A 24,401-nucleotide genomic window follows, 5' to 3' on the forward strand; every position below is an offset into this window, starting at 1 on the left:
CAGGGGCAGGGGAAGAGGGAAAGAGAGTTGGGGAGTGAGACGGATGCAAAACTTGAGAGACTATTGAATGCTGAAAATGAACTGAGGGTTGAAGGGAAAGAAGGGGGGAAGAGGTGGTGGTGATGGAGGAGGGCACTTGTGGGGAAGAGCACTGGATGTTGTATGGAAATCAATTTGACAATAAAATATTTAAAAAATGTAAAGGTAGTAACAAGAGATGAAGAAGGGCATTATATGATAATTATAGGGTCTGTCCATCAGTAAGAGCTAACAATTTTAAACATCTATGTGCCGAATTCAGGAGCACCAAAATATATAAAATAATTAATCACAAACACAAAAATCTTATTGATAAGAATGTGGTAATTGCATTTCAATATTCCACTTACACCAATCGATAGATGACCTAGACAGAAAATCACTAAGGAAACAATGGTCTTGAACAACACATTGGAAAAGATGATTTTGACAGATATATTTAGAACTCTACATCCTGAGACTATGGAATTCACCTTCTTCTCCAGGGCACACAGTACATTCTCCAAGATAGATCGCATACTGGCCCACAAAGCAGGTCTCAATAAATATAAACAAATTGAGATCATACCATGTGCACTTTCACATCACAATGCTATGAAACTTGAAATCAATGACAGGAAAAAGTCTGGAAAACCACCACAATCATGGAGGTTAAAAACTACCCTACTAAAGAATGATTGGGCTAATCAGGCAATTAGAGATGAAATTAACAAATATATGGAAACAAATGAAAACAAAAATACAAAAATCCAAACTCTCTGGGATGCATCAAAGGCAGTCCTAAAAGGAAAGTATACTGCAATCCAGGCCTATTTCAAGATACTAGAAAAATCACAAATTCAAAATCTAACAGAGCACGTAAAGGAACTAGAATAGGAGCATCAAGAGCATCCCAAACCCAGCAGAAGAGAAGTAATAAAGATCAGGGCAGAAATAAAAAATATAGAATCCAAAAAAATAGTTGAAGAAATAAATGAAACCAACAGTTGGTTTTTTGAAAAAATAAACAAAATTGATAAACCTCTAGCCAGGGTCCTCAGAAAGAAAAGAGAGAACACCAACATAGACAAAATCACAAATGAAAATGGATCTATTACAGCCAATCCCTCAGAAAGCAATAATCAGGGAATACTATGAAAACTTATATGCCAACAAGCTGGACCACCTAGAAGAAATGGACAAATTTCTAAACACACATGCACTACCAAAATTCAAATGGGAAGAGATAGAAAACCTGAACAGACCCATAACCGGTGAAGAAATTGAATCAGTTATCAAAATCCTCTCAACGAATAAGAGCCCTGGGCCAGATGACTTCCTTGGGGAATTCTACCAGACATTTAAAGCAGAGTTAATACCCATTCTTCTCAAGCTATTCCAGAAAATAGAAATGGAAGGAAAACTTCCAGACTCTTTCTATGAAGCCAGCATCTCTTTGATTCCCAAATCAGAGACCCAGAAAAAAAAAAAGAAAAAAAAAAAAAGAAAAGTACTACAGGCCTATGTCCTTGATGAATACAGATGCAAAAATAACTCAAAGATACTAGCAAATCAAATTCAACAGCATATAAAAAAGAATTATCCACCATGATCAAGTGGGATTCATTCATGGGTTACAGGGCTGGTTCAATATTCACGAATCAATCAATGTGATACATCACATTAACAAAAGAAAGGATAAAAACCATATGATCCTGTCGCTGGTGCAAAAAACAGCATTTGACAAAATACAGCACCATTTCTTAATAAAAACCCTTGAGAAAGTCAGAATAGAAGGAACTTACCTAAACATTATAAAAGCAGTTTATGAAAAGCTCACAGCTAATATCATCCTCAATGGGGAAAAACTGAGAGCTTTCCCCCTGAGATCAGGAACACGACAGGGGTGTCCACTGTCACCACTGTTGTTTAACATAGTGCTGGAAGTCCTAGCATCAGCAATCAGACAACAAAGGGAAAGAAAATGCATCAGAATTGACAAAGATGAAGTCAATCTTGTACTTTTTGTAGATGACATGATCCTCTACATGGTAAACCCGACCAACTCCACCAGAAGCCTACTAGAACTGATCCAGGAATTCAGCAAAGTCACTGGGTACAAAATCAACGTACAGAAATTGGTTGCATTCCTATACACCAAAAATGAAGCAACAGAAAGAGAAATCAAGAAACGGATCTGATTCACAATTACACAAAAACCCATAAAATACCTAGGAACAAACCTAACCAAAGATGAAAAGATCTGTATGATGAAAACTATAGAAAACTTATGACGGAAAATGAAGAAGGCACAAAAAAGTTGGAAAAACATTCCATTTTCATTGATTAGAAAAATAAACATTGTTAAAATGTCATTATTATCCAAAACAGTCTACACATGCAAAACAATCACAATCAAAACACCAGCATTCTTCTCAAAGCTAGAACAAACTATTTTAAAATTTGTATGGAGCCACAAAAGATTGCAAATAGCCAAAGAAATATTGGAGAAGAAAAGCAAAACAGGAGGCATTACAATCCCAGAGGTTAGCCTCTAATACAAGGCTGTAATCATCAAGACAGTATGGTATTCGCACAAAAACAGACACATATACCAATGAGATACAATAGATAATCCAGAATTGGATCCACAAATGTATGGCCAATTAATCTTTGACAAAGCAGGAAAGAGTATCCAATGGAAAATAGACAGCCTCTATAACAGATGGTGCTGGGAGAACTGGACAGCAACAAGCAGAAGAATGAAACTAGACCACGTTCTTACACCATACACAAAAATAAACTCAAAATGGATGAAGGACCTAATGTGAGATAGGAAACCATCAAAACCCAGAGGAGAAACCAGGAAGCAGCCTTCTTGACCTCAACCACAGCAATTTCCTACTCGCCACATGCCAAAAGACAAGGGGATCAAGAGCAAAAATGAACTATTGGGACCTCATCAAGATAAAAAGCTTCTGCACTGCAAAGGAAGCAAATAAGAAAACTAATAGGCAACCAGTGGAACAGGAAAAGATAGTTGCAAATGACATATTGAATAAAGGGCAAGTATCCAAAATCTATAAGGAACTCACTAAACTCCACACCCAAAAATTGAATAATCCAGTGAGGAAATGGGCAGAACACATGAATAGACTGTTCTCTAAGGAGGACATCCAGATGGCCAACAGACACATGAAAAGATGCTCAGCATCACTCATCATCAGGGAAATACAAATCACAACCACTCTGACATATCATCCCATGCTGGTCAGAGTGGCTAAAATGAACAAATCAGGAGACTATAGATGCTGGTGAGGATGTGAAGAGACAGGCACCCTCCTACACTGTTGGTGGGAATGTAAACTGGTACAGCTGCTCTGGAAAACAGTGTAGAGGTTCCTCAAAAAACTATCCATAGAACTCCCCTATGACCCAGCAATAGCACTGCTGGGTATCTACCCAAGGGACACAGAAGGGCTGAATCATAGGGGCACATATACCCCAATGCTCATAGCAGCACTTTCAACAATATCCAAATCATGGAAAGAGCCTAAATGTCTATCAACTGATGAATGGATCAAGAAGATGTGGTTTATACATACAATGGAATACTACATGGTACTGAGAAAGAATGAAATCGGCCATTTGTAGCAACATGGATGGACCTCCAAGGTGTCATGCTAAGTGAAGTAACTCAGGCAGAGAAGGACAGATACCATATGTTTTCACTCATAGGTCTAACAGGAGAAACTTAGCAAAGGACTATGTGGGAGGGCAAGGGTGAAAAATGGTTGGCAGTAGGAGGGAGGCAAACCATGAGAGACTCTTGAATACTGAGAACAAACTGAGGGCTGATGGGGGAGGGGTAGAGGGGAAAGGGGTTGATAGGCATGGAGGAGGGCAGTTGTTGGGATTAGCAATGGGTGTTACATGGAAGCCAACTTGACAATAAAGTATAAACGAAAAAAAAAAAGAAACATTTTCCACAGATGGCAAGTTTTGGGGGAAACTGGTATTCTTATATATTCCTAATGGCAGTGTAAAATCATTCCTGGAAAAACAGTTTGGCAATATCTATCAAGAACAAGAATAATGTTCATATTGTTTCAACTAGTAATCTCAACTCTAGATAATTATTTGTATTGAGATAATTCAGTATGAGAAAGAGGTTATTGCTACTCCAAATTTTTCTGCAGCATAACTTTATAATAGCATGACATTGGAAACAACCTAATTACCCAAAAATTTGGGAATGATTAAGCAAATTACAGCACATTAAAATGTTGAAATATGTAGCCTATAAATTTATGATTGAGGAAGCCTGTACAGTAACATGAAATATTATTTACCTAGTAATGCTTAGTGGGGAAAAAGAAGCTAGACACACAAAAATCACATCTGCATAATTTTTATATAATTATGCCACCCCCCAAAATATCCATACCTATAGATAAAAGCTGGTAGGGAAATAAAAACAATCAGGGTGTTGGGGTGGTAGGAATAAGGCTACTTTTCTTCTGTTTTTAATTTCCTATAGTGTTTTCACAATAAACATCCCCTGCCCAATATCACACATATTTATCTATCTCTTTTGCTTCATTCCTACTGCACCTCCACCTTCCCAATCCAGGGCCATCCTCTTTCATGCCTGGATCACTGATCCTAATTGTTCTTCCATCAACCTATCTAGGCTACAAGCGCATCCTGGTTGCCTCAGTATCATGTTTATCATATCACTTACCTGATCGATAACCTGCAATAGCTTCTGTGTCTGTGATACTGTATATATTTTCAAGGTCTACCTATTCTAGTCTAATACTTCACTCTTCACCCCTTTCCTCTACTGTTACTGCTGCTGCTGCTCCACCTACTCCTCTTTATTATTACAACTAACAGTTACCGAGAGTTTACTGTGCCAGGTTTTGTTCCAAATGTTTTGTACATATTTTCTAATTTAATCCTGGCAAATCACCTGAGCTAGGTACTCTTACCCCATTTTACAAATAAGGAAACTGATGGAGAAGAGAAAGGGAGAGTCAGTCACTTGCCAAGCTCACACAAGCTAGAGAAAATAAGAATCTGGATTTGAACCCAGGCAGGCTGATTCCAAGGCCAGAACTGTTAACCTGCGAAATTTATTTCTCTAATGTACTCTGCTTAGCCCCCCTGGGTCTTTTGTCCCATAGATCCCAGCCTTCAGTTTTCTTATCCTCCAGCAAAATTAAATAGAAAACAAGTTATCATGTATTGGCTCCTTACCATGTGCCAGATGCTTCTTGTTAAAATCATGTATTTGACACTTTTCATCTTACAACAACTTATCTGAGTAACTAAAAGCTGAGTTTAAATCTTGGTTTGTCCCTTTGGTAGCCGTGAGACCTTCAGGAAATTCCTATACCTTCTCTGAACTTCATATATTTCTCTGAGTCAGTGGTTCCCCAAGTGTGATCCCAGGACCAGCTCCATCAGTATCACCTGGGAAAGCTTGTTAGAAATGCAGATTTTGAGCTTTATTCCAAACCTACTGAATCACAGTCTCTGAAAGGGGTTGGGGGGTAAGGTTAGGCTCCACTTATCTGTGTTTTAACAAGCCCTCCAGGTGTTTCTAAAGCACATTCAAGTTTGAAAACCACTGCTATAGTTATAATAATATGTACCTGATAGAATCTTGGAAAATATAAACTATAACATAATATGTGTAACTTAGCTTGCAAAACATAGGTTGTTTTGTAAGTGGTAATTTATGATTATTGCTACTTTACTTTGTGTGGGTTAGGCTTCCTTGCTCAAGCTGTGGGTGGACAGGCATTGTTCTTCCTGAGGCTCATTCTCTAATACTCCCCTGCTTGCCTAGAAAAAGGCAGTGCGTACACTAGGTTTTGAATAAAGTCCTCTTACTTCACTGGCTGATTGGTAAGAAAACCATTTTGAAGAAGTACTGTAGTTGAGCCTAATGTCCCTAAAGGTAGACTACCTGAGTCTAATCAACTTACTACACGTGTGGGATTTTAGGCCAGTGAATTTATCTGTGTATGCTTCATTTTCTTCTGTCAGAGAGACTAATAATAACTACCCCTTAAGGTTATGGTGATAAACACAGTTGATCTTTGAACAACGTTGGGGTTAGGGACTCCAATCCCCACCCCCAGGCAGTTGGAAGTCCATGTATAACTCTCGACTGCCCCAAAACTTAATTACTAACAGCCTGCTGTTGACTGGAAGCCTTACTGATACAATAGTAAATGAGCTCATATTTTGTATGTCCTATATATTGTTTCCTATATTCTTATGAGAAGGTAATCTAGGGAAAAGAAAATGTTATTGAGCACATAATAAGTTGGGGGGGCACCTGGGTGGCTCAGTCACTTGAGTGTTCGACTCTTGATTTCAGCTCAGGTCATGATCTCATGGCTCTTGAGATTGAGCCCCGTGTAGGACTCGGCCCTGACAGCATGAAGCCTGGTTGGGATTCTTTCTTCCTCTCTCTCTGCCCCTCCCTCACTTGCTCTCTCTCTCAAATAAACATTTAAAAAATTAACTAGTTGTTACTTAACCTTCTAATTTCTGTATAAGTCTAATTACATGAAATAGAAGCTGGTGTTTTGATTTTTTACTTTGCTTATCCATTTGGAGTGTCATTGTAACTACTGTATTGTAAATGATGGAAAATAATTGCATATGTTAAAAAAAATAGTGTTATATTCTAAAAATATATATATAAGGTTACAAAAAATGCAAAAAAGGCCTACAGTCTAAAAAAAATAAATAAATAAAATTACCCATTCAAAAAAAATCATAAGGGAGAGAAAATACATTTACAGTACTGTACTGTATTCATTGGGAAAAAATCCATGTATAAGCAAACTCATGCAGTTCAAACCTGTGTCATTCAAGGGTCAGCTGTAAATATTTGTAAAGTGCTTTGAATGGTGCCTAGAAGAGAGCACTATGCTCAAGAAATGTTATTTAGCATTATTATTTTTGTGTCATTTCACCACCCAATGATGGAGGAGGCTCTGTTTCCTCAGTTGGTAAGCCAATGGCAAATACCTCTTGAGGGACTTTTCTGTGTCAGGCACTATGTTAGGCACAGAGGATAAGTCTCTGTGGTAAGAGAATAAGGACAAGACATGATCTACTCTCTCAAAGGTCTCAGTCTAATATGGGAAACTCAGCAGATCCACATCAGGGAATCAGACCAGCCAGAGAGTTCCATAGGCCTCAGACTTCTGAGATAGGATGCTGAAGGATCCTTTTGAAAGGTTTCTTTGGGGATCCTAATTGATGCAGTTGTTAGGGAAAAAGCATAAACTTTGGGGCCGGACAAACCTGGGTCCAAATTGTGGCTCCATTGCTTACTGGTTGTGTGACCTCAGCTAAGTTATATTATCTCTCTGGACCTGATCTACAAAATAGGTAATTAAATGAACTGTTGTGGAGAATAAATGAGATTATGGGTTAAAAAAGACCCAGCCCAGTGACTGACATTTAGTAGATTATTCATAAAAATGTTGGGTTCCTCTCTTTTCTCATGGCCAACCAGAAACCTGATGGGTGTCCCATACTTTGGTGTCAAAAGAAAGCCAAAATTATTCCTGACTGTACCACCAAATTACAGAAGGTCAGGAAACCCGGATTCTAGTCCACTCCCTTGGTGCCTCCTCCATTGGTGCTCCCTCAGAGGCATAGCTAAGGGTCTTCTTCCCCCTTCATTTCTAGAGTTTGAGTTAATCAATATAATTTGGGGGATATCTTGTATAATTTGGCCCAGAGAAGAACTGGCTAAAAGAACATATCAAGGAATTTCACAAAAAAGGTCATGCCAGGCTGATGGAGAGCAAACTGGAGAAGCTAACTGTCCACTCCTTCTAGTCACCTATGGCAGGTGGGCTCATCTCTAGGGAGCATGAGTGCTGTGTGCCAAGCTCCTCACATTACAGGAACTACTCTCCACTTTTTTTTCCTTAAGGGTTTTACCCAGGCAACTCTCTTTTTCTCTAGTCCAGGACATACATGCCATTTGCAAAAAATGTCCCTACCTTCTTCCAAAAATTTTAATTTATTGTTAGCATGATCTTCCCCTGGACTTGCCTTAAGTTCTTCACAAGCCCTGTAAAAAGAAAGGTGGCAGAGGCCAAAACATAGGTGGCTCCAACAAGAAAGGCAAAGATACAGTGGTAATGTAAGGACACAGGTCTGAAACTGACTCCCTGAGACAATAGAAGGGCACACATTGCCCAAGGCAGGAGAGACCACCCTTGTAACATCCAATCAGGAAAGGCTAGCTAACACCCTTAACATTTCTAAGGGCAGGCCTAGAAGGCTAGTTACACCCTACATGAGGGTCCTGGGTCCTGTGTCCACTCTGTAATTGGTTAGCACTCTAAATGTTGTGATTGGGTCCCGCCAAAAGTAACAAATACTCTAGGCAATGTGAATGGTTAAACCTGCTGTCAATAATAGTGTATAATAATGATTGGATCACTATTCCTGTGTCACAATTTCCTGTAAGTCCCCTTTCCCAAACTCATAAAAGGCCCTACCCCGCCTTTGTTCGGGGCTCTCCGCATGGATCCACTGTCTTGGTGAAGTCTGTGAGCCCGAGCTTAGGCTTGGCCAGCCTAAACTCATAATAAAGCCCTTTGCCTTTGCATGCGTGACTCAGTCTCCCTGGTGGTCTCTGGTTCTGGGGGGTGATATTGTAAACTTGGGTATAACAGTAGCTGGACAGTCTTACCTCCTCTCTGTCCTCTCTGATTAATTGTTCAGTGGCTGCTGGGGAGGTGAGTATAGTTTATGCCATCTCATCTTTATTTCAGCACGATCTGCTCCCACATGTCCTTATGACCAGCGAAGCCTGCCCCAGGCCCCTGAGCTGATGGGCAAACTGCCCTGCAATATACTACCTGACTACTATGTATTCTAAAACATCCTAGTGATCAGTTTAGTCTGTAGCCCAGCTGCCTGGGGGCAGGCTAGATTACATCTGTGGTATCAAGTTCTTGGTATGGACACACCAGGCCAGGCTCCTCAAAAGAAACTGAACAAACAGAAGATCTCAGTAATTCCTATAGAAGCCTCAGAGACATCAACGCACCCCAACTCCCTGGGTGATCACTTACCTCCCTGACTGGCTGGTCTTCCTGTTTCCTGTTATTGGTTTCCATTTGTCCCCAGGAAACTCCTGCAAAGCAAAATTCTGGTAAGTTAGGGAGCTCTGAGCAGCCAGGTATCCTGATGGCCTCAAAAATGTGAAGAGGTCAGAAGCCTGTACCTGGCCAGACCCCACTCCCACCTCACACTTGGTTTCTTTTACTCTTCCACACAGGTGAGAGAAATATGTACCTGGAGGACTACCTTTCTGTCCGGAGGCCTGGTGAACTGCTGGGGGCATGCAGAGACTAAGACAGTACTCAGAGACCTGGATCATGTGCTCTAGAAACTCTGCATTTCCCTTTCTCCATTCCCCTCGCAAACTACCTTGTAAACTAGTTTAGCACGTTTGCTGTTTGCTCTGGCTCTTGTAAAGGAGGTCTTTTTGCTTGTTCTGCCAGGTGAACCTGCTCATTCCTCTTGCTTCTTTTAACATAGCGTCTTCTTTGAAGCCCTCGCCCTTGAGGGGGCTTTCAGGCCTGAAGCCCTCTGGGGCTGCAACTTTCTTCCAGGGTGAGGCACACAGAGAGCATGCATGCCAGCACACCCCTGTACTGCAAGGGCCCTTCCTCCTCCTCACAGATCCTCTGGCAGGGGCTGAGGCAGGCTCATCTCTGGGGAGCATGAGCACCAGGTGCCACAGTCCCCATATTATAGGAGCATGCTCTCCATCCTAGCCATTTTTTCCTTAAGGGCTTTTCCCAAGCAACCTATAGCTCAAGCCATATGTGCCATTTCTAAAAATGCTCCTCCCTTCCGATTCCTAGCTGCAAACCTGATGCAAATTTGCCTTCAACATTCTCTCTGACTTTGCATCCAGCATCCTCTACCTAGCAACCCAGAGCTTAGCTCAATAGGAAAGCACAATTTTTCCTAAACTTCACTGATCTCCCAAATTTCCTCTTCCTCCAATGCTATCATTTGTCCTATTCAAAGTCTTATTACCTTTGTCCTAGCAAAAAAAATTACTCCCCTTTGGGGGTAAGATCCTTGGTATTATTCATACTGGCTAAGACTCTTATTAACTGTGTTGTCTGAGAGAGGTTACATCACCTCTCTGAACCTCAGCTTCCTATCTGGCAAATAAGGGCTACCATCAAACTTTGCTGCCTTCCCAGGAGTGAGGACAAAATGGGATGTGCATAGAGAATACCCAGCACAATGCTTGGCATGTGGGAAGCTGTAGATCTTAGCAGTCACAGGAAAGATGAGGTTTTATAGGTTTCCCAAGACCAGAGAGGCCCTTGCCTCTAACAGTCATGTTAGAGCAGCTCTGACTACTTGTTAGAATTTCGACTCTGCCTCAACACCCTTCCGAGATGTCCCTGTCCTCAAAGACACTATTACTCATTCAGCCACAGTGGGAGCCAGGATTTCCTGTCCATGCCCTGTGGAAAGTACTCAGTAAATAGCAGTGGCCAAACCAAAGTCCTCTCCCAATTTGCAACCTCCTTCTCAGCGCCCCAGTATCACCTTACTTTTTTTTTTCCTTGAGCCACTTAAGTTGCTGTAAATTGCTTGCACTCTATGAACCAACAAGGTAGTGATCCCTACAGCTTGTCACAGACAGGGTTCCTTTGCTGCCCTAATCAAAGTTATAATGCTAGAAGGCATCCTGCCATACTGGAGAGAGCCTAGGCTTTTCTTTTTCTTTTCTTTTCATTTCTTTTTTTTTATTCCAATTTTCTCTTTATTTGATTGCGCCAGGTTAAACTTAATGAAAATGTTAAATATTAACAGGGTTAGGGGGAAGATGAGCACTGTCTCCAGGAGGAGAGTTTGACAGTATCGATCAAGGTTTTTATTTTTTTTAAATAGTATATTCTATTTATTCATTCATTATTTTTAAATATAATTTATTGTCAAGTTGGCTAACATACAGTGCATACAGTGTGCTCTAGGTTTTGGGGTAGATTCCTGTGATTCATAGCTTACATATAACACCCAGTGCTCATCCCAATAAGTGATCTCCTCAATGCCCATCACCCATTTTCCCCTCTCCCCTGCAACCCCCCAATTAACCCTCAGTTTGGGCCTGGGATTTTCAATTAGCTTTAGCTTATGGAGAGGCAGTGTAGCACAACTAGGAGCTTGGCCTCTGAAGCCAAATCATATGGATTCAGATCCCTCACCTGCCCTTCTCTAGTGGTGTGACCTCAGGCAAACTACCCAGCTTCTTTTTAGCTCATCTCTCCCAGCTATTAATAGTGAGATCATAATAATTACAGTATCAATTTCCCAACTGCTTCCAGGACTAAATGAGTTGATACATGTAAAGCACCTAGAATAATACTTGGTGCACAGTGGATACTCAATGTCCGTTATGGTTATGTTGTTCAAGTTTTGCCTTTGCCACTTGCTAGATGTGTCACCTCTGTGAGTCTCAGCCTCCTTGGCTATAAAATGGGTATCCTACGGGTGCCTGGGTGGCTCAGCTGGATGAGTGTCCAACATCAGCTAAGGTCATGATCTTGAGGTTTGTGAGTTCGAGCCTTGCATCAAGCTCTGTGCTGACAGCTCAGGGACTGGAGCCTGCTTCAGATTCTGTGCCTCCCTCTCTCTGACCCCTCCCCTGCTTGCACTCTCTCTGTCTCTCTCTCTCTCTCTCAAAAATAAGCATTAAAAATAAAATATTAAAAATATTTTTTAAATGGGGGTCAAAGCAATGGGTGTATTATGGAAACCAATTTAAAAGTAAACTATTAAAATAAATAAATAAATAAAAATTAAAAAATAAAAATAAAAATGGGGGTCCTATTATACCTTAATCTCAAACAATTGTTAAATGAAATAATCGGATAATACGTGCAAAACTAACTGGCATGAAGTATGAGGAATGTAAGTACATGCTGATTTTAGTTCTCCTAACAGCAGTAAGGAGCTAATTATCTCCCTAACCTTTTCCAGGGGCTATAAGAAGCAGGATCTCAGCCCTACGTCAGCCACCATTACAACCACCTTGGTCATTTGAGCTGGGGTGTTCTATCCCATATTGCAAGTGTCCCTCTGTCTGCGTGTATGTTTTTGTGTTCAAGTGGCAGGGGAAGAAACGGACATGAAGGGGCTCCACATATCCCAAAGCCTAGTGTCTAAGCAGACCTGCCAAGCTGGTCTGTCATCAGGAACCCAATGTGTTCCCTTCCTTTAGAGTACAACAGGAGAGGCATGGTGTGGATGCAGCACACATGCATTGCTGCTACTAACTGCTGCAACCTGCACATTTTGCCTCCTTCCCTTATCGAGCTACCAGCTCTGGACCAACACTCCTGCAATCCATCATGTCCTTTCCCCCAACTTCAGCCTTCTTCCTCCACTGTCTACTCACAGCACCTTTTTCAGCAAATGTTTCAAGCTAAGCCCAAATCTCCCTTTACTTCAAGAGACAATAACTCACACTCAAAAGATGATGACTCTCTGGTAGTCACTGTTCTAAGAGCTTTACCCATGTTTCACCATTTAATCCTCTCAACCAACTTATGATGTAGGTACTATTATTACCTACATGTTTGTTTGTTTTTTTCAGTTGGGGAAGGTTAGGAATATGAATGCAGGCAGTCTGGTTCCAGCATCAGTGCCCTTTTAACCACTATTTTATATTTCCTCTCCTCTTTGCTTCAACATTTTGTGATAGGTATTTTCAAGCATCCAGAAAGTTGAATAAGTTTACAATCACCCATATACCCACCACTTAGATTCTACAATAATTGTTACATCTACTTGATTCCATACATATTCACTCCTCTACCCACCCACCAATCTGTCTCACATTCTTGACGCATTTTTAAAGTGACAAAGAGCTTTATCTCCATAAATTTGAAAACTTAAATAGATTTTTCCTGATGATTTAACAAAGCTCACTCAAGAAGGAAAAGGTTATTGAAATGACTTATATCTATCAAAGAAATGGAATTCATAGTTTAAAATCTTTCCACAAACAAAACTCCAGATCCTGATGACTTTGATGATAAATTCTAAACATTTAAGGAAGAAGTAATACCAATTCTATGCAAACTCTTCTTGAAGATGGAAGGAGAGGGACTATGTCTTGATGTATTTGGTAAGGCCAGCACCTTGTCATGAAAACCAGACAAGGACATTAGAAGAAAACTACAGACTAAAATCCCTGGTCATCATAAGCAAAAATATCCCTAACAAAATATGAGAAAATCAGATCTAGTAATATATAAAAAGGACACTATGTCATGACCAAGTAGGATTTAATTTGACAATGCTAATCTTGTTCTTATTTCAAAAATTAATCAATAGAATTCACCATACCAATAGAGTAAAACAGACAACTGTAGGGTCATTTCAATAGACGTAGACAAAGTATTTTAAGAAATCCAGCATTTGCTCCTGATGAAAGCTCTCAGCAAACCAAGAATGAAAGAGAACTTCCTCAACCTGTCAAAGGCCATCCATGACAAACCTATAGCTAACATCAAACTTAATAGGGAAAGATTAGGAACAACGCAACACTAGCCACACTTACTATTTCTACTAAACATTGTGTTGTAGGTCTTAGACAGTGCAATAAGACACCTCTTCCCCTAGAAAATGTATACACAATGGAAAGGAAGATTAAAAAAAAACAATTTTGTTTGCAGATGACATGATTGTCGATGTAGAAAATCTTAAAATCTACCACAAAGCTACTAAAACTAGTAAGTTAATTTGGCAAGGTTTCAGGATATAAGACCAATATACAAAATTAAATTGTATTTCCATATAGTATGAACAATGAATTTTAACTTGACATTAATAAAATGATACTATTTACAATAGCATCAAAAACAGGAAATTCTAGGGGTAAATAGAAAAATATGTGCAACATTTGTATGCTGAAAACTATAAGCTGTGTACATCAATATACTTCAAAACCTTCAGCATACATATTAAATAAAGTTTGATATTTGTTTATAATGTTTTTAGGCAAAATTTACTTGCAGGGAAATGCACAAATATTAAGTGCACATTTGTTGAGTTTCAGTGAATGCATACACCTGTGTAACTCAAACACTTATTAAGATACAGAACATTATCACCATCTGACAAAGTTCCCTCATGCCTTTTCCTGCTCAATCTCTGTGGCACCTTTTGTAGGTAATCACTGTTTTCTTGTTTCCCATAGAATAGCTGTTATAGAATGTTACATGAAAGGAATAGCATATATTCTTTTGTGTAGGCCTTCCTTCACCCCTAAGGTTACTTTTTTAAAAAAGAATGTATATTAAAAAAACTCCTTACACTAAGTCATTAAGAAGTGTGTGCCTCTGCAACAACGGTTCAACACAGGAATTAACTTCTGATTTCAGTGCAGCAGCCAAAAGGTGGTGCTAGGAAAGCCATGGGGAAGGAATCGGGCAGTGAAGGACATAGGGGATCCTCCCAGTAGGAGGGAGGATGGTGGTTGGCAGTGTTTGGCGGGGAGGGGTTGGTCATAACCAGGGTATTAGCAACAGCTAGTCAAGACCTGGGTCCATGACAAAGATAGGCTGGAGAAGGGCATAAGGATTTGTTTTTTTTAGAAAACCTGAGGGACATTTGCAAATTTTGCAGGTGCAAGTAGTTTTTTTAAGCAGGAATTGGAAGGGAATAAGTGCGATTTTCTGTCAGGCACTAGCCCTGTTTGATCCTCACAACTGATTTTTGAGACAGCCATTATTTTCCTCCACTTTAGAGATAAGGTAATAAGACTTTTCTCAGTACTGGCCATTTTATGTGGTAAAAATTCTGTTTTTCTCCCTATTAAAAATCACATAACTGCAGGGCACCTGGGTGGCTCAGTTGTTTGAACATCTGACTCGTGGTTTCAGCTCAGGTCAGGATCTTGTGGTTTGTGAGTTCAAGCCCCACATTGGGCTCTGTGCTGACAGAGCAGAGGCTGCTTGGGATTCTCTCTCTCCCCTCCATTCCTCCCCTGCTTATGTTCTCTCTCTCTCTCTCTCTCTCTCTCTCTCTCTCTCTCTCTCTCAAAATACATAAATAACATTTTTTAAAAGTCATGTAATGCAAGTTTTGGTGGTTGAATGACTTGCTCAAGGTCACTCAGATACCAATTTTATAGTCAGGATATACATCCCAGTTCTGTCCATTTTGTGAGGCAAAAGTCATTTTCATTTAAAGATGGGTTAACTGATTTTGAATGTTGAGTGTCTTGCCCAAGGTTATTAAGCTACCACTTGGGGAAGGAATTGCTTCCTTCAAGGAACTGTAATCATTATATTTTCCAAAAATTTACCTTGCTTTCTCCTCACTGAGAGAAAAATGGAAGCAAACCCATCTAAGAACCAAGTCCTCACCTGCACTGTTGGCTTCCTAGGTTTCCAAGTGTTGCCAGATGCCAAACTGCCATCCTCAGGGCTACTGTGCTGTGGATTATGATAGCAAGCTGAACACCGGATGCATTGGTGGTGGTGGCAACAACAGTTGTAGCAGTTTGGCATCATATTTCTCTTTCGCAAAGCAGGGCAGATTTCCCCAGAACAATACGTGCAAGGGTCATGGACTATGGCTCCCTGGACACTGCAGGAGTAGGAACAGGTCCTGCGGTAGTCAAAATCCCCACAGTGTAGTGGCTTACAGCACATGGATTGTTCTAGACCTTTGCTTGTAAAACATTCTGAATATGTAGGAGTTTCTGACTGAAGGGGTGACACCGAATGATATGATTTGTCTTTGCCATGATATGGTTGGTCTGTGGAATGATATGACTGGTCCATTGGATGGTACCTCAATTCCCTATAGCTGGAGCTCATTGGCTGGAAGTTTTGGTCTATAGGTTTTGGTCTCTGGGTAAAAGTCTTATTGCTATGAGTGGTTAAACCTGGCAGATGCGATGTAGATAAGGATTTGCTACTCTCTTCAAAGAACTTTCTTCTGTCTGCAAAGGGCAGGAGGATGGCTTCCTCCCCAATTTGGGCAGTAGAAGACTTCAATTCCTTGCTGTCACTTGGGTAAGAAAGGCCTTCCATGGCTACTGCCACATGTGGCTGTAGGTTGTGCTCTGGAGACCATCTCCAGTGACCTCCATGGACTCCACGGTGAACATTTGTTTTCTCAGAGTCTGAGTTCAGGTCCAAAGAGGGCTGGCCAGGCCCTCTTATTTGTCCCTCTAAGCCTGTCCTAGATTCATGGCTCTCAGGAGCTTTGCTGAGACACTCTGAAGACCTAACCCTGAGTATCATGCTCTTGGTGAAGAGCTTGTCCCTGGGGCTAGGCGGGTTTTTATATGAAGACAGATGAGATGAGTTTGAGGCAGGAAGTGGAGTACATTCTAGGGGCCCTTCAGTCTCTTCCACTGTCTCCTTAGTGTCACACAGCTGTGACAAGGGATTCTTGCTCTTCTGAAGCTGGGCCTTCCTCCTCTGAATCTCATTACGCAGATTGGTAGCAAAACGCTCGCTCTTCCGCCGGTTTTGGATTGAGCGGCCCCGGGGCCCACCATTTCGTCTCCCACCCACCTGGCCACATTCCTTGGGTTCACTGTCCCCTTCTTTAGTAGCCTCTGTGCTGCCAGCTACTTTAATAGTTGAAGAACAATCCCTGGTTTGTTGAACAAGAGAGCCAGAGGCAGAGGGCTGCTGGCTAGGTAGTTCACTGCCTGCTCTGCAAGCTCTGTTTGGGTCCTGGAAACCTCTCTCTGGAGGGTGTCCATCAGCCTTTCCATGTGGAGAACTGCTTGGGCTCTGGTGCTCTGAGCCCAAAGGCCTATCATCTACTTGCCTGGTCTTTCGCTCTTTGCTGTGCTGGTCCTGGGTTCCTCCTGTGGGGGGACATGGACTTTTTTTCCCTGTGTGGCTGCTATGCAAAGGTGACAGAGTCCACTCATGCCGATCCTGTCCGGTTGGGAGCTCCATCCCCTTGCTGCCCCTCGTATCAAGGTGTACATGCTGTAAGTGGGATGCCAGAAGCTGTTCAGGAGCACTATGGCGATGCCCTGTGGGTCCTGTGAAGTGTGGAGGGCTGCCAAAAGAAGCAGCCTTAGCTGGCTCTGCTGAAGCCTTGTTGAGTGGGCTGGAATCTATGCTGGAAGCTTTGTCATGCACTTTTGGGAATCCAATGTCTTTGGCTGAGGCCTCCATCAGTAGATTCTCAGGGTCCTGCTGGCTAGATTCAGGACTTTGGCTGAGCTCACAGTTCTGATGGCCCTCATTTGTCACTTGGTCTTGCCCACTGAAGCAGCAGAACCTGTTAGGGTTCCTTGGGGATAGCACGGTACCTAAGCTCACTATCTCCTTCTGTTGCAAGGAGTCCACAGGCTCAGAGGCCTGGCGCTGCTCTCCATTGAGGAGCTGGGCTCTCGAGGCCTGAAGACTGTCTCGCCTCACTGGAGGCTGTGGTGGGCCTCTGGTAGCCTTTGCAGGCTCAGAGTGGTGGGCCTCCTGTGGGCGGGATGGTATCTGGGAGCTTGGAGTTAGGTAGCCCCCGTTGGTGCGCCGGCTACCTCCGGAGGTCTCAGCCACATTGGGGCGGCCATTGGGGGCTTTCGTTGGCCCTGGGCCTTGCATGATGCAGTCTGCAGAGCCTGGCTCCTCTGGCTTGAGGGAAAGGGCACCGTCAGAGGCATTTGAGCTGGCTGAGAAGGAGCTATAAGCTGAGTCACGCTGGTTGGGATACATGTTCTGATCCGTGGGCAAGAGGTGGCCCTCATAGGAAGCTTGGCCTGGTTGTTCCAGGCTCTCCATGCTGCCAATGGAGCTGCTTTTCTCAGTGCTGCAGTGCCGGGAGAGTGGACACCACTGCACACATACGTCACTGTAAGACACAGGGCATACTGGTTAGTTAGCCAAATTACCACACCCCTCTCCTGCCTTGGCCAGCCCTGCCGTGGGAGAAGGCAGAACAACCCAGAGGCACCCATGCCACAAATAAGAAGGAGATAAGATAAAAGAAAGAAAGGAAATGGATATATGGACACTGGGGCGCCGGAGAGACATGGTCAAATGGGAGACAAGACAACACATGGAAACAGGAGCGGGCAGGATCCCAATGACTAAAAGTTTAAGAACTCCACTGGGGCTTATGCTGTTTCCCTGCCGCCAGTGAGTCTAGAATTGCTTCTGGCCTGTCACTGTCCTGAGGGAGTCAGCATGTGGCTCTCTGCCAGGAGAGACAATCACATAATATTAATATTAGAGAGGGACTCTAGAGGGTTGATTCAATTTCAGCCAGTCCATTTTGTAAATCAGCGGCTGTCAAATTTGAGTGTGCATCAGAAGCACAGGGAGGGCTTGTCCAAACAACACAGGTTTCTGGGCCCCATCCCCAGAGTGTCACATCTGGGTGGATCCTGAGAATTTTTGCCTTTGATGAGTCCTCAGGTGATGCAGTACTCTTTGTTGGTCCAAGGACTGCACTTTTGAGAACCGCTGGAGTAAACTGAGCCCTGCAAAAGGAAGTGATTTTGAGGAGGTGATTTTCTCAGGATCACCTAGCTATAGCTTGTGACCCAGAAAGGGCCAGAACTTAGGCAACACCTGGTACTCTTCTTGGTAGTAGTGATCCTGACCATTTACCAAGGACCTACAATGTGCCAGACACTTTACAATGTCTCATTTCAGACTGAAGAGGAGAGATTATTTATCTGCACCCCCCTCCACAACTGAGAAAACAAGCTTAGCAAGGTAAACTGACAAGCTTACGAAGCTGCTAAAGGAGCAAAGCTGGAATTTGAACCCAAGCCTCTGTAAGTCCAATGTCTTAGCTCTTCTGCTATACAATTTGTTAAATGGGAATGACAATAATATCTATAATAATAGTAATATAATATCTGGTTGCTTTGTGGGTGATATCAATTAATAAATATAAAGCTCTTATCACAGCCCAGATACCTAGCAAAGGTTCAATACACAGCTGCTCCTCTCTTGCTTTTTGTTTTAATTTGTTTAATTGTTATCACTAGTGTTGATATTACAGTTGGCCCTGCATATCCATTCCTCCGTCATCCCCCACAGCAAAGCCAAACCAGGGAGACCAAGGAAGGGACTGCGATCAGACACAATCTTGAATTTTAAGTACGATTTCCCACAGACAAAGTCAAAGTGAGCCAAGTCATGCCAGTAACTTCCTATGCCTAGAACCCCTGAAGTCACAGACTGTTCTCAGAAAAGCCACAATTTAGAGAGCCAGAACTGAGTGGAGGCAGGGGCTCCCAAGAGCCTCAGATCAGCCTCCCTTCATACTTTCTTCCTGCCTTGCCCCTTAGCCACTCTGCTCACTTGATTTCTGGGCTAAGAATCCATCAATTCCTGTTGGCAAGGGAACTTACCGCCCACTCTACCATCCTTTCTGCTGCAGGCAACCACACACCCACTCAAACAGGAGCCAAGCTCGGAATGTGTTTCAGTGTATTCTTCCAGAATAAAACTGCCTCTGCCCGGAGCTCCTGTCTTTTGGTGCCAAATAAAGTCATTGACTGGGGGCAAACTCAACCCTTAGCTTCCCTGAGCCTCATCACCAGAAATTCCTTCTTAGAGGGAAGGTTGTGTGTGTGTGGGGGGGGGGGGGTGGAAGGGAAAAGGTAGCTGACGCCAGCAGCCCACCTGGCTCTGAGTTTGCAGAAAAAGTTATCTTCCCCATTTGGGCAGCTGTTTTGACAACAGACAATACCAGGCCCCCTGAATTGAGAGATCCTCATGACAAATAGACCCTGTTTTTCAGGGAGGTGCCCATTCTGAGGGCTTTGTCCCTGTGACAGAGCTGATGAACTCTGGATGAGTTCACCAGTGAGTCACTGTAGCTAGAGAAGAGAACCAGAACTGAGTCCTGGTGCCCTCCTGTATTAAGAGACTGGGCAGGGCAAAGGGAAGAGGAACAAGGGAAAAAGACTGCAAAGGAGCAGCCATTGAAATAGGATTAAAAAGCAGGATAGTGTAGTGTCTTGCAAGCCAAATGTGGTGAGTATTTCAAAGAAACATTTTCTAGAAGGAAAGGGACTGTCCCAAAGTCACAGAGAATAGCAATAAATAGCCTAGGACTAGAACCCAGGTACTATGGATTCCCACTCCATTTTCCATTATAGCGCTCTGGTCCCTATAGCATGCAGCTGGGGACTAGAGTAGAAGAGGAGGAGTGGCCAGGTGGTCTATCATCCCATCCATCTTGAGGGGGAGGGTTCTTGACTCACCTTGTGTTGTAGCCAGAATGCCAGGATAAGCTGAAGGCTTCAGAAGGAAAATGCATGGTGGTGGCTGCTTCAGGGCATCCCTCCAGCAGCTTGGCCACATGCCATGAGTGCGGCCTACTGACAGGGGCGTTTCTCCTACAGCAAGAAAGGGACAGGAAGTCAGCTTAGGGAACCAGAGCTGAAATCACTTCCCATGCAGCTTCCGCCCCCACCCCCTCTTTCCCTTAGATGAAGTAGAACATCTTGCAAGGAGCTTGTATGGGAATCTTAGTGGCTCTCCTTGGCTCCCAGCACTCAAATCTCCTTTGTTCCAAAGATGAGATGTGGATATACAGAATGTTAGCTTCACAGGGCTGTCTTGCTCATGGGTGTATCTCAGGCACACACAGCAGTGCCAGACCCATAGTAGATGCTCAGTAAGTATTTGTGGGATAAATGAGTACTGCTCCAATCAATAGTGAGCCTACCCTAAGTTGTCATTGAGAAAAAACAATCAATCTGGCCAAATTTCTCATTTTTCTCTAAGAAAAGAATAGGCAAGTGATTGAGAAGTTCAAAGAAGTCAACACTAGGCTGCAAATCCTCCAACTTTCACATTTGATAAGCATTTGTTATATGTTTACTTCTTCACTATGTACCATTTGTGCATAGCTTTGGGGATACAGAGATGAATCAAACATAGTCTTTGCACTTGAGGGCTTACAGATTAGTGGGAGAGAGAGCTAATTAAAATAAAGCATGGTGAAGGCACTGAGAGAATGAAGGATAAGATGGGCACAGAGGTGAGATGCCTGAGTTTACAGGCAAAGAGGGGAGCAAGGAGCCCCAACTCCTGCCAGGGAGAACAGCATGCAATGGTGAATGGTGCAGTGCTAGGCTGACAGAGATACTGGCTGCTCTGCATGGCGGGGGTACATAGAAGGAAACAGGTCTAAGGCCAATGCCCTGGAGGCAACCACAGGGTCTGTCTGGTGCTGGAGGTGGCAGCCATACTCTTGCATTGACTGGCTTAGACAAAACCCATCCCTGTCCTCTGGTATATTACCCATGAATACATGGCACCCTTGCAAGTCAGGAAGAATATGGGGAAGAGCACACATGGGGCCTGGGTAATGGAGTAGAAGACAAGAAGAAGATTGATGAGACGGAGAGAGGGAGGGAGGGATGGAGGAAGGAAGCAGAGAAGAAAGAAAGAAAGAAAGAAAGAAAGAAAGAAAGAAAGAAAGAAAGAAAGAAAGAAAGGAAGACAGACTAGACATAAGAGTGACATAGGAGGGCGCCTGGGTGGCTCAGTCAGCTAAGTGTCTGACTTCAGCTCAGGTCATGATCTCACAGTTTGTGAGTTCAAGTCCTACATCAGGCTCTGTGCTGACAGCTCAGAGCCTTGAACCTGCTTCAGATTCTCTCTCTCTCTCTCTCTCTCTCTCTCTCTGTCTCTCTCTCTCAAAAATAAATAAACATTAAAAAATTAAAAGAGGAGTGAGAGAGGAAACAAATGACAGAACAGGAGAACACTGAGAGAGATTACAAAGCAATACATAGTAGAGAGAAATGGGTGATAAAGAGATGAGTGACAGAAAAAGAGGATGATAAATAAGGAGAGAGAGAGAGAGAGAGAGAGAGAGAAACAGAGAGAGAGACAGATATAGAGAGAGGGACAATAGCTCCTTAAACTTATTCAGTCGTTTACTGTGGCAGGCTCCATCCAAGGGTGCAGAGTTGACTAAGATAAGGGCTTCTGTTTTGAAGGAGCTTGTTATCTAGTGAGATAAATCAGCTCTCTACCTCCCTGAAGTAGTAGTGGATAGACTTGAGGTGGATTCTGTCATAGCTGGGAATGCCCCTTACCCTAGCGGAAACACAGAAAATCCCAGCAGTGCAAGGCTCTAGAGGCCCAAGGCCTAAAAAGGCAATTCTGAAAAGAATGGCCTTGCTAAGGAAAACAAGGGTTGAATGGTGACAGGCCAGACATGGACAAGAGGTCTAAGAGGAAGGGCAAGTGAAGCTGCTTGTCAAAGGTCAGGGACCAGAGCCACAGGTCAGCAGCACTGGCTAGGATTTATGGGGAGGAAAGCCAAGTGAGGCTACCACTTTTAACTATAGTGTTCTATTATAGGTTTCAGAGTGCCCAGCAGGGAATCTGGAGACACAAGAAGACATTGGAGCAGGAGGAGGTAGGGTGCCTGTTCTAGAATCTCACACACAAAGTCATATTGATAGAAATCTTTCCTGGTAGTCATCCAATCACAACTGTGGATAAAGCAGCTCATGGAGGTACTATGTACTGCTACATACTATGAACAATGTGTGTCTACTATGTACTATGCTTCCAGGCACTGAAGATACAGTGGAGAACAAGGCACCTCTCTTATTTTGGGCCCTTCTTCCACATACAAATTTCTGAAGAGTCCAGGGTTTAAAATGTGGGTGGTCCACCTTAATACCACCTTCCCCCCCGCCATCCAAACCTTCACTGAGTTCTACTGGGTCTTCTTTTATATCTTGCTGGCTTTGCCTCTCTTTCTTTCTATTTCCATTTTCATTGACATTATTCCATATAATCACACTTCCCCACAGAGCCGCCCAACAACACCTTCTGTTTTAGTCAAGGCTCTTACACTATAATGTCCAAAATCCTGTCAGTCTGCCAGCCAGTGTCTTCTGGTTCCATCTCCAGTCATTGATTTTAGATCCTATCATGTCAAACACCAACTGAATTGTGGCACTTGCCTATTCAAGAATCTTCCCTGGCTCCCTAATTCTTCCCCTGTCCTGCATCAGATATAAACTGGGTGAGATGTTCAAAGCTGTAAATAAGCCATCTTTATCCACCCAGTCCAGTCTCCCATGTCTGTGCTCCAGTCATGTCTTGCAACCAACTTTGTGCCTTTGTTGTTGGTTTTCCAATAGAATCTAGCACAGGTTCTGGAGATGGACCACCTTGGTTTGAATCCCAGCTTTCCCACTTATGAGGGCCATTGCTTTGCACAGGTGACTTCACTTCTCAGAGCTCTAGTTTTCATGGTAGTAAAACAGGGCTAAAATACCTAATTCATGGGCATGTAAAGATCACATGAGACAATGCATGCGTCAACTGCTTAGAACAAGGTCTGGTAAGCCCTCAGCTTATTTAGTTATTACTCTGACTATTCCCTTCACCTGGAATCCCCTTCTCATTTTTTTTTCAATATGCATCCCATGTATTTGGTGCTGCTCAAGTACCATGTCCTTAGTAATCTAGTCATCACAATGTATACCATAATAATATGATATTTTATATTGCACATCACCATTTCATGTATGTCAGTCTCATCCCACCAGCTATATCAGGCTGGTAAGGAAGGAGACAAACATGAGTGAGATGGATCTTGGTTCATATCTTTATTCTACCACTTTGGATGTGTGATTCTCTGCATGGCACTTAACCCATCTGAGCTTTGGTTTTCTTAGCTGAAAAAGGGAATGATAATATTTACCTGGATAGGTTATTGTGAAGATTAGGGATAATATTCTCAAAGCATCTGAGACACAGCCTGATAGATAACAAGTGGTCAATAAATAGTACATACTATAATAAAGGTTATTGGCTCAGACTTGTCATTCTGGATTGTTCAAGAGTACTCCCACCGGATCTGTCTACCTGCTATCAAGCTACTTGCTACTCCCTTGCCACACTTTGAAATGTAACTTACAAAGGCCCCTACTCTCTAGGGTCTCTCCAGGAGTAGGAAACAATCCCAAAGGAGACAGAAGCAAGGTAATAGGGCTTTGGGACCACTGGGAGAAAACCAGAAGCTACTGGAAGGAAAATCCTAGCAGAACTATAGCCAGAGCTGGAGCCTCTTAGCCCTAGTTTGGTAAAGGAGAGGAAACTATCAATAGGGTCTAATACTTGGTCTAGTATTATTGCTAAACATCCCTAGACTTGGAGATAGTGTGCACCACACTGATAGTCCACTCCTAGCTGTGTGACCTTGGGCAAGTCACTTTTCTGAGTTGTAGGCTCTTTGTCTATAAAACAAGGGAGAGAACTATCCCTTACTCATGAGTTACAGCTTGGATTAAATGCAATCCTGTGTGTGAAACTACTCAGCATAGT

General features: G+C 42.7%; 1 protein-coding gene across 1 annotated transcript in view; it reads right to left on the bottom strand.

Annotated features, from left to right (window-relative positions):
• The window catches only part of SHROOM4 (shroom family member 4), a 53,432-nt gene extending 32,081 nt beyond the window's left edge, over window positions 1-21,351 (bottom strand). The window contains exons 1-4 of the mRNA XM_029929652.1: window positions 21,185-21,351; window positions 20,303-20,437; window positions 15,477-17,931; window positions 9,144-9,205 (exon numbers count right to left, since the gene is read on the bottom strand). Coding sequence (XP_029785512.1) covers window positions 9,144-9,205; window positions 15,477-17,931; window positions 20,303-20,437; window positions 21,185-21,351 — 2,819 coding nt within the window. The remainder of the gene's footprint in view (window positions 1-9,143; window positions 9,206-15,476; window positions 17,932-20,302; window positions 20,438-21,184) is intronic.
• Window positions 21,352-24,401: the final 3,050 nt, after the last annotated feature.

The sequence above is a fragment of the Suricata suricatta genome, chromosome X, assembly GCF_006229205.1.
Source record: "Suricata suricatta isolate VVHF042 chromosome X, meerkat_22Aug2017_6uvM2_HiC, whole genome shotgun sequence".
In the NCBI taxonomy this organism is placed as follows: Eukaryota; Metazoa; Chordata; class Mammalia; order Carnivora; family Herpestidae; genus Suricata; species Suricata suricatta.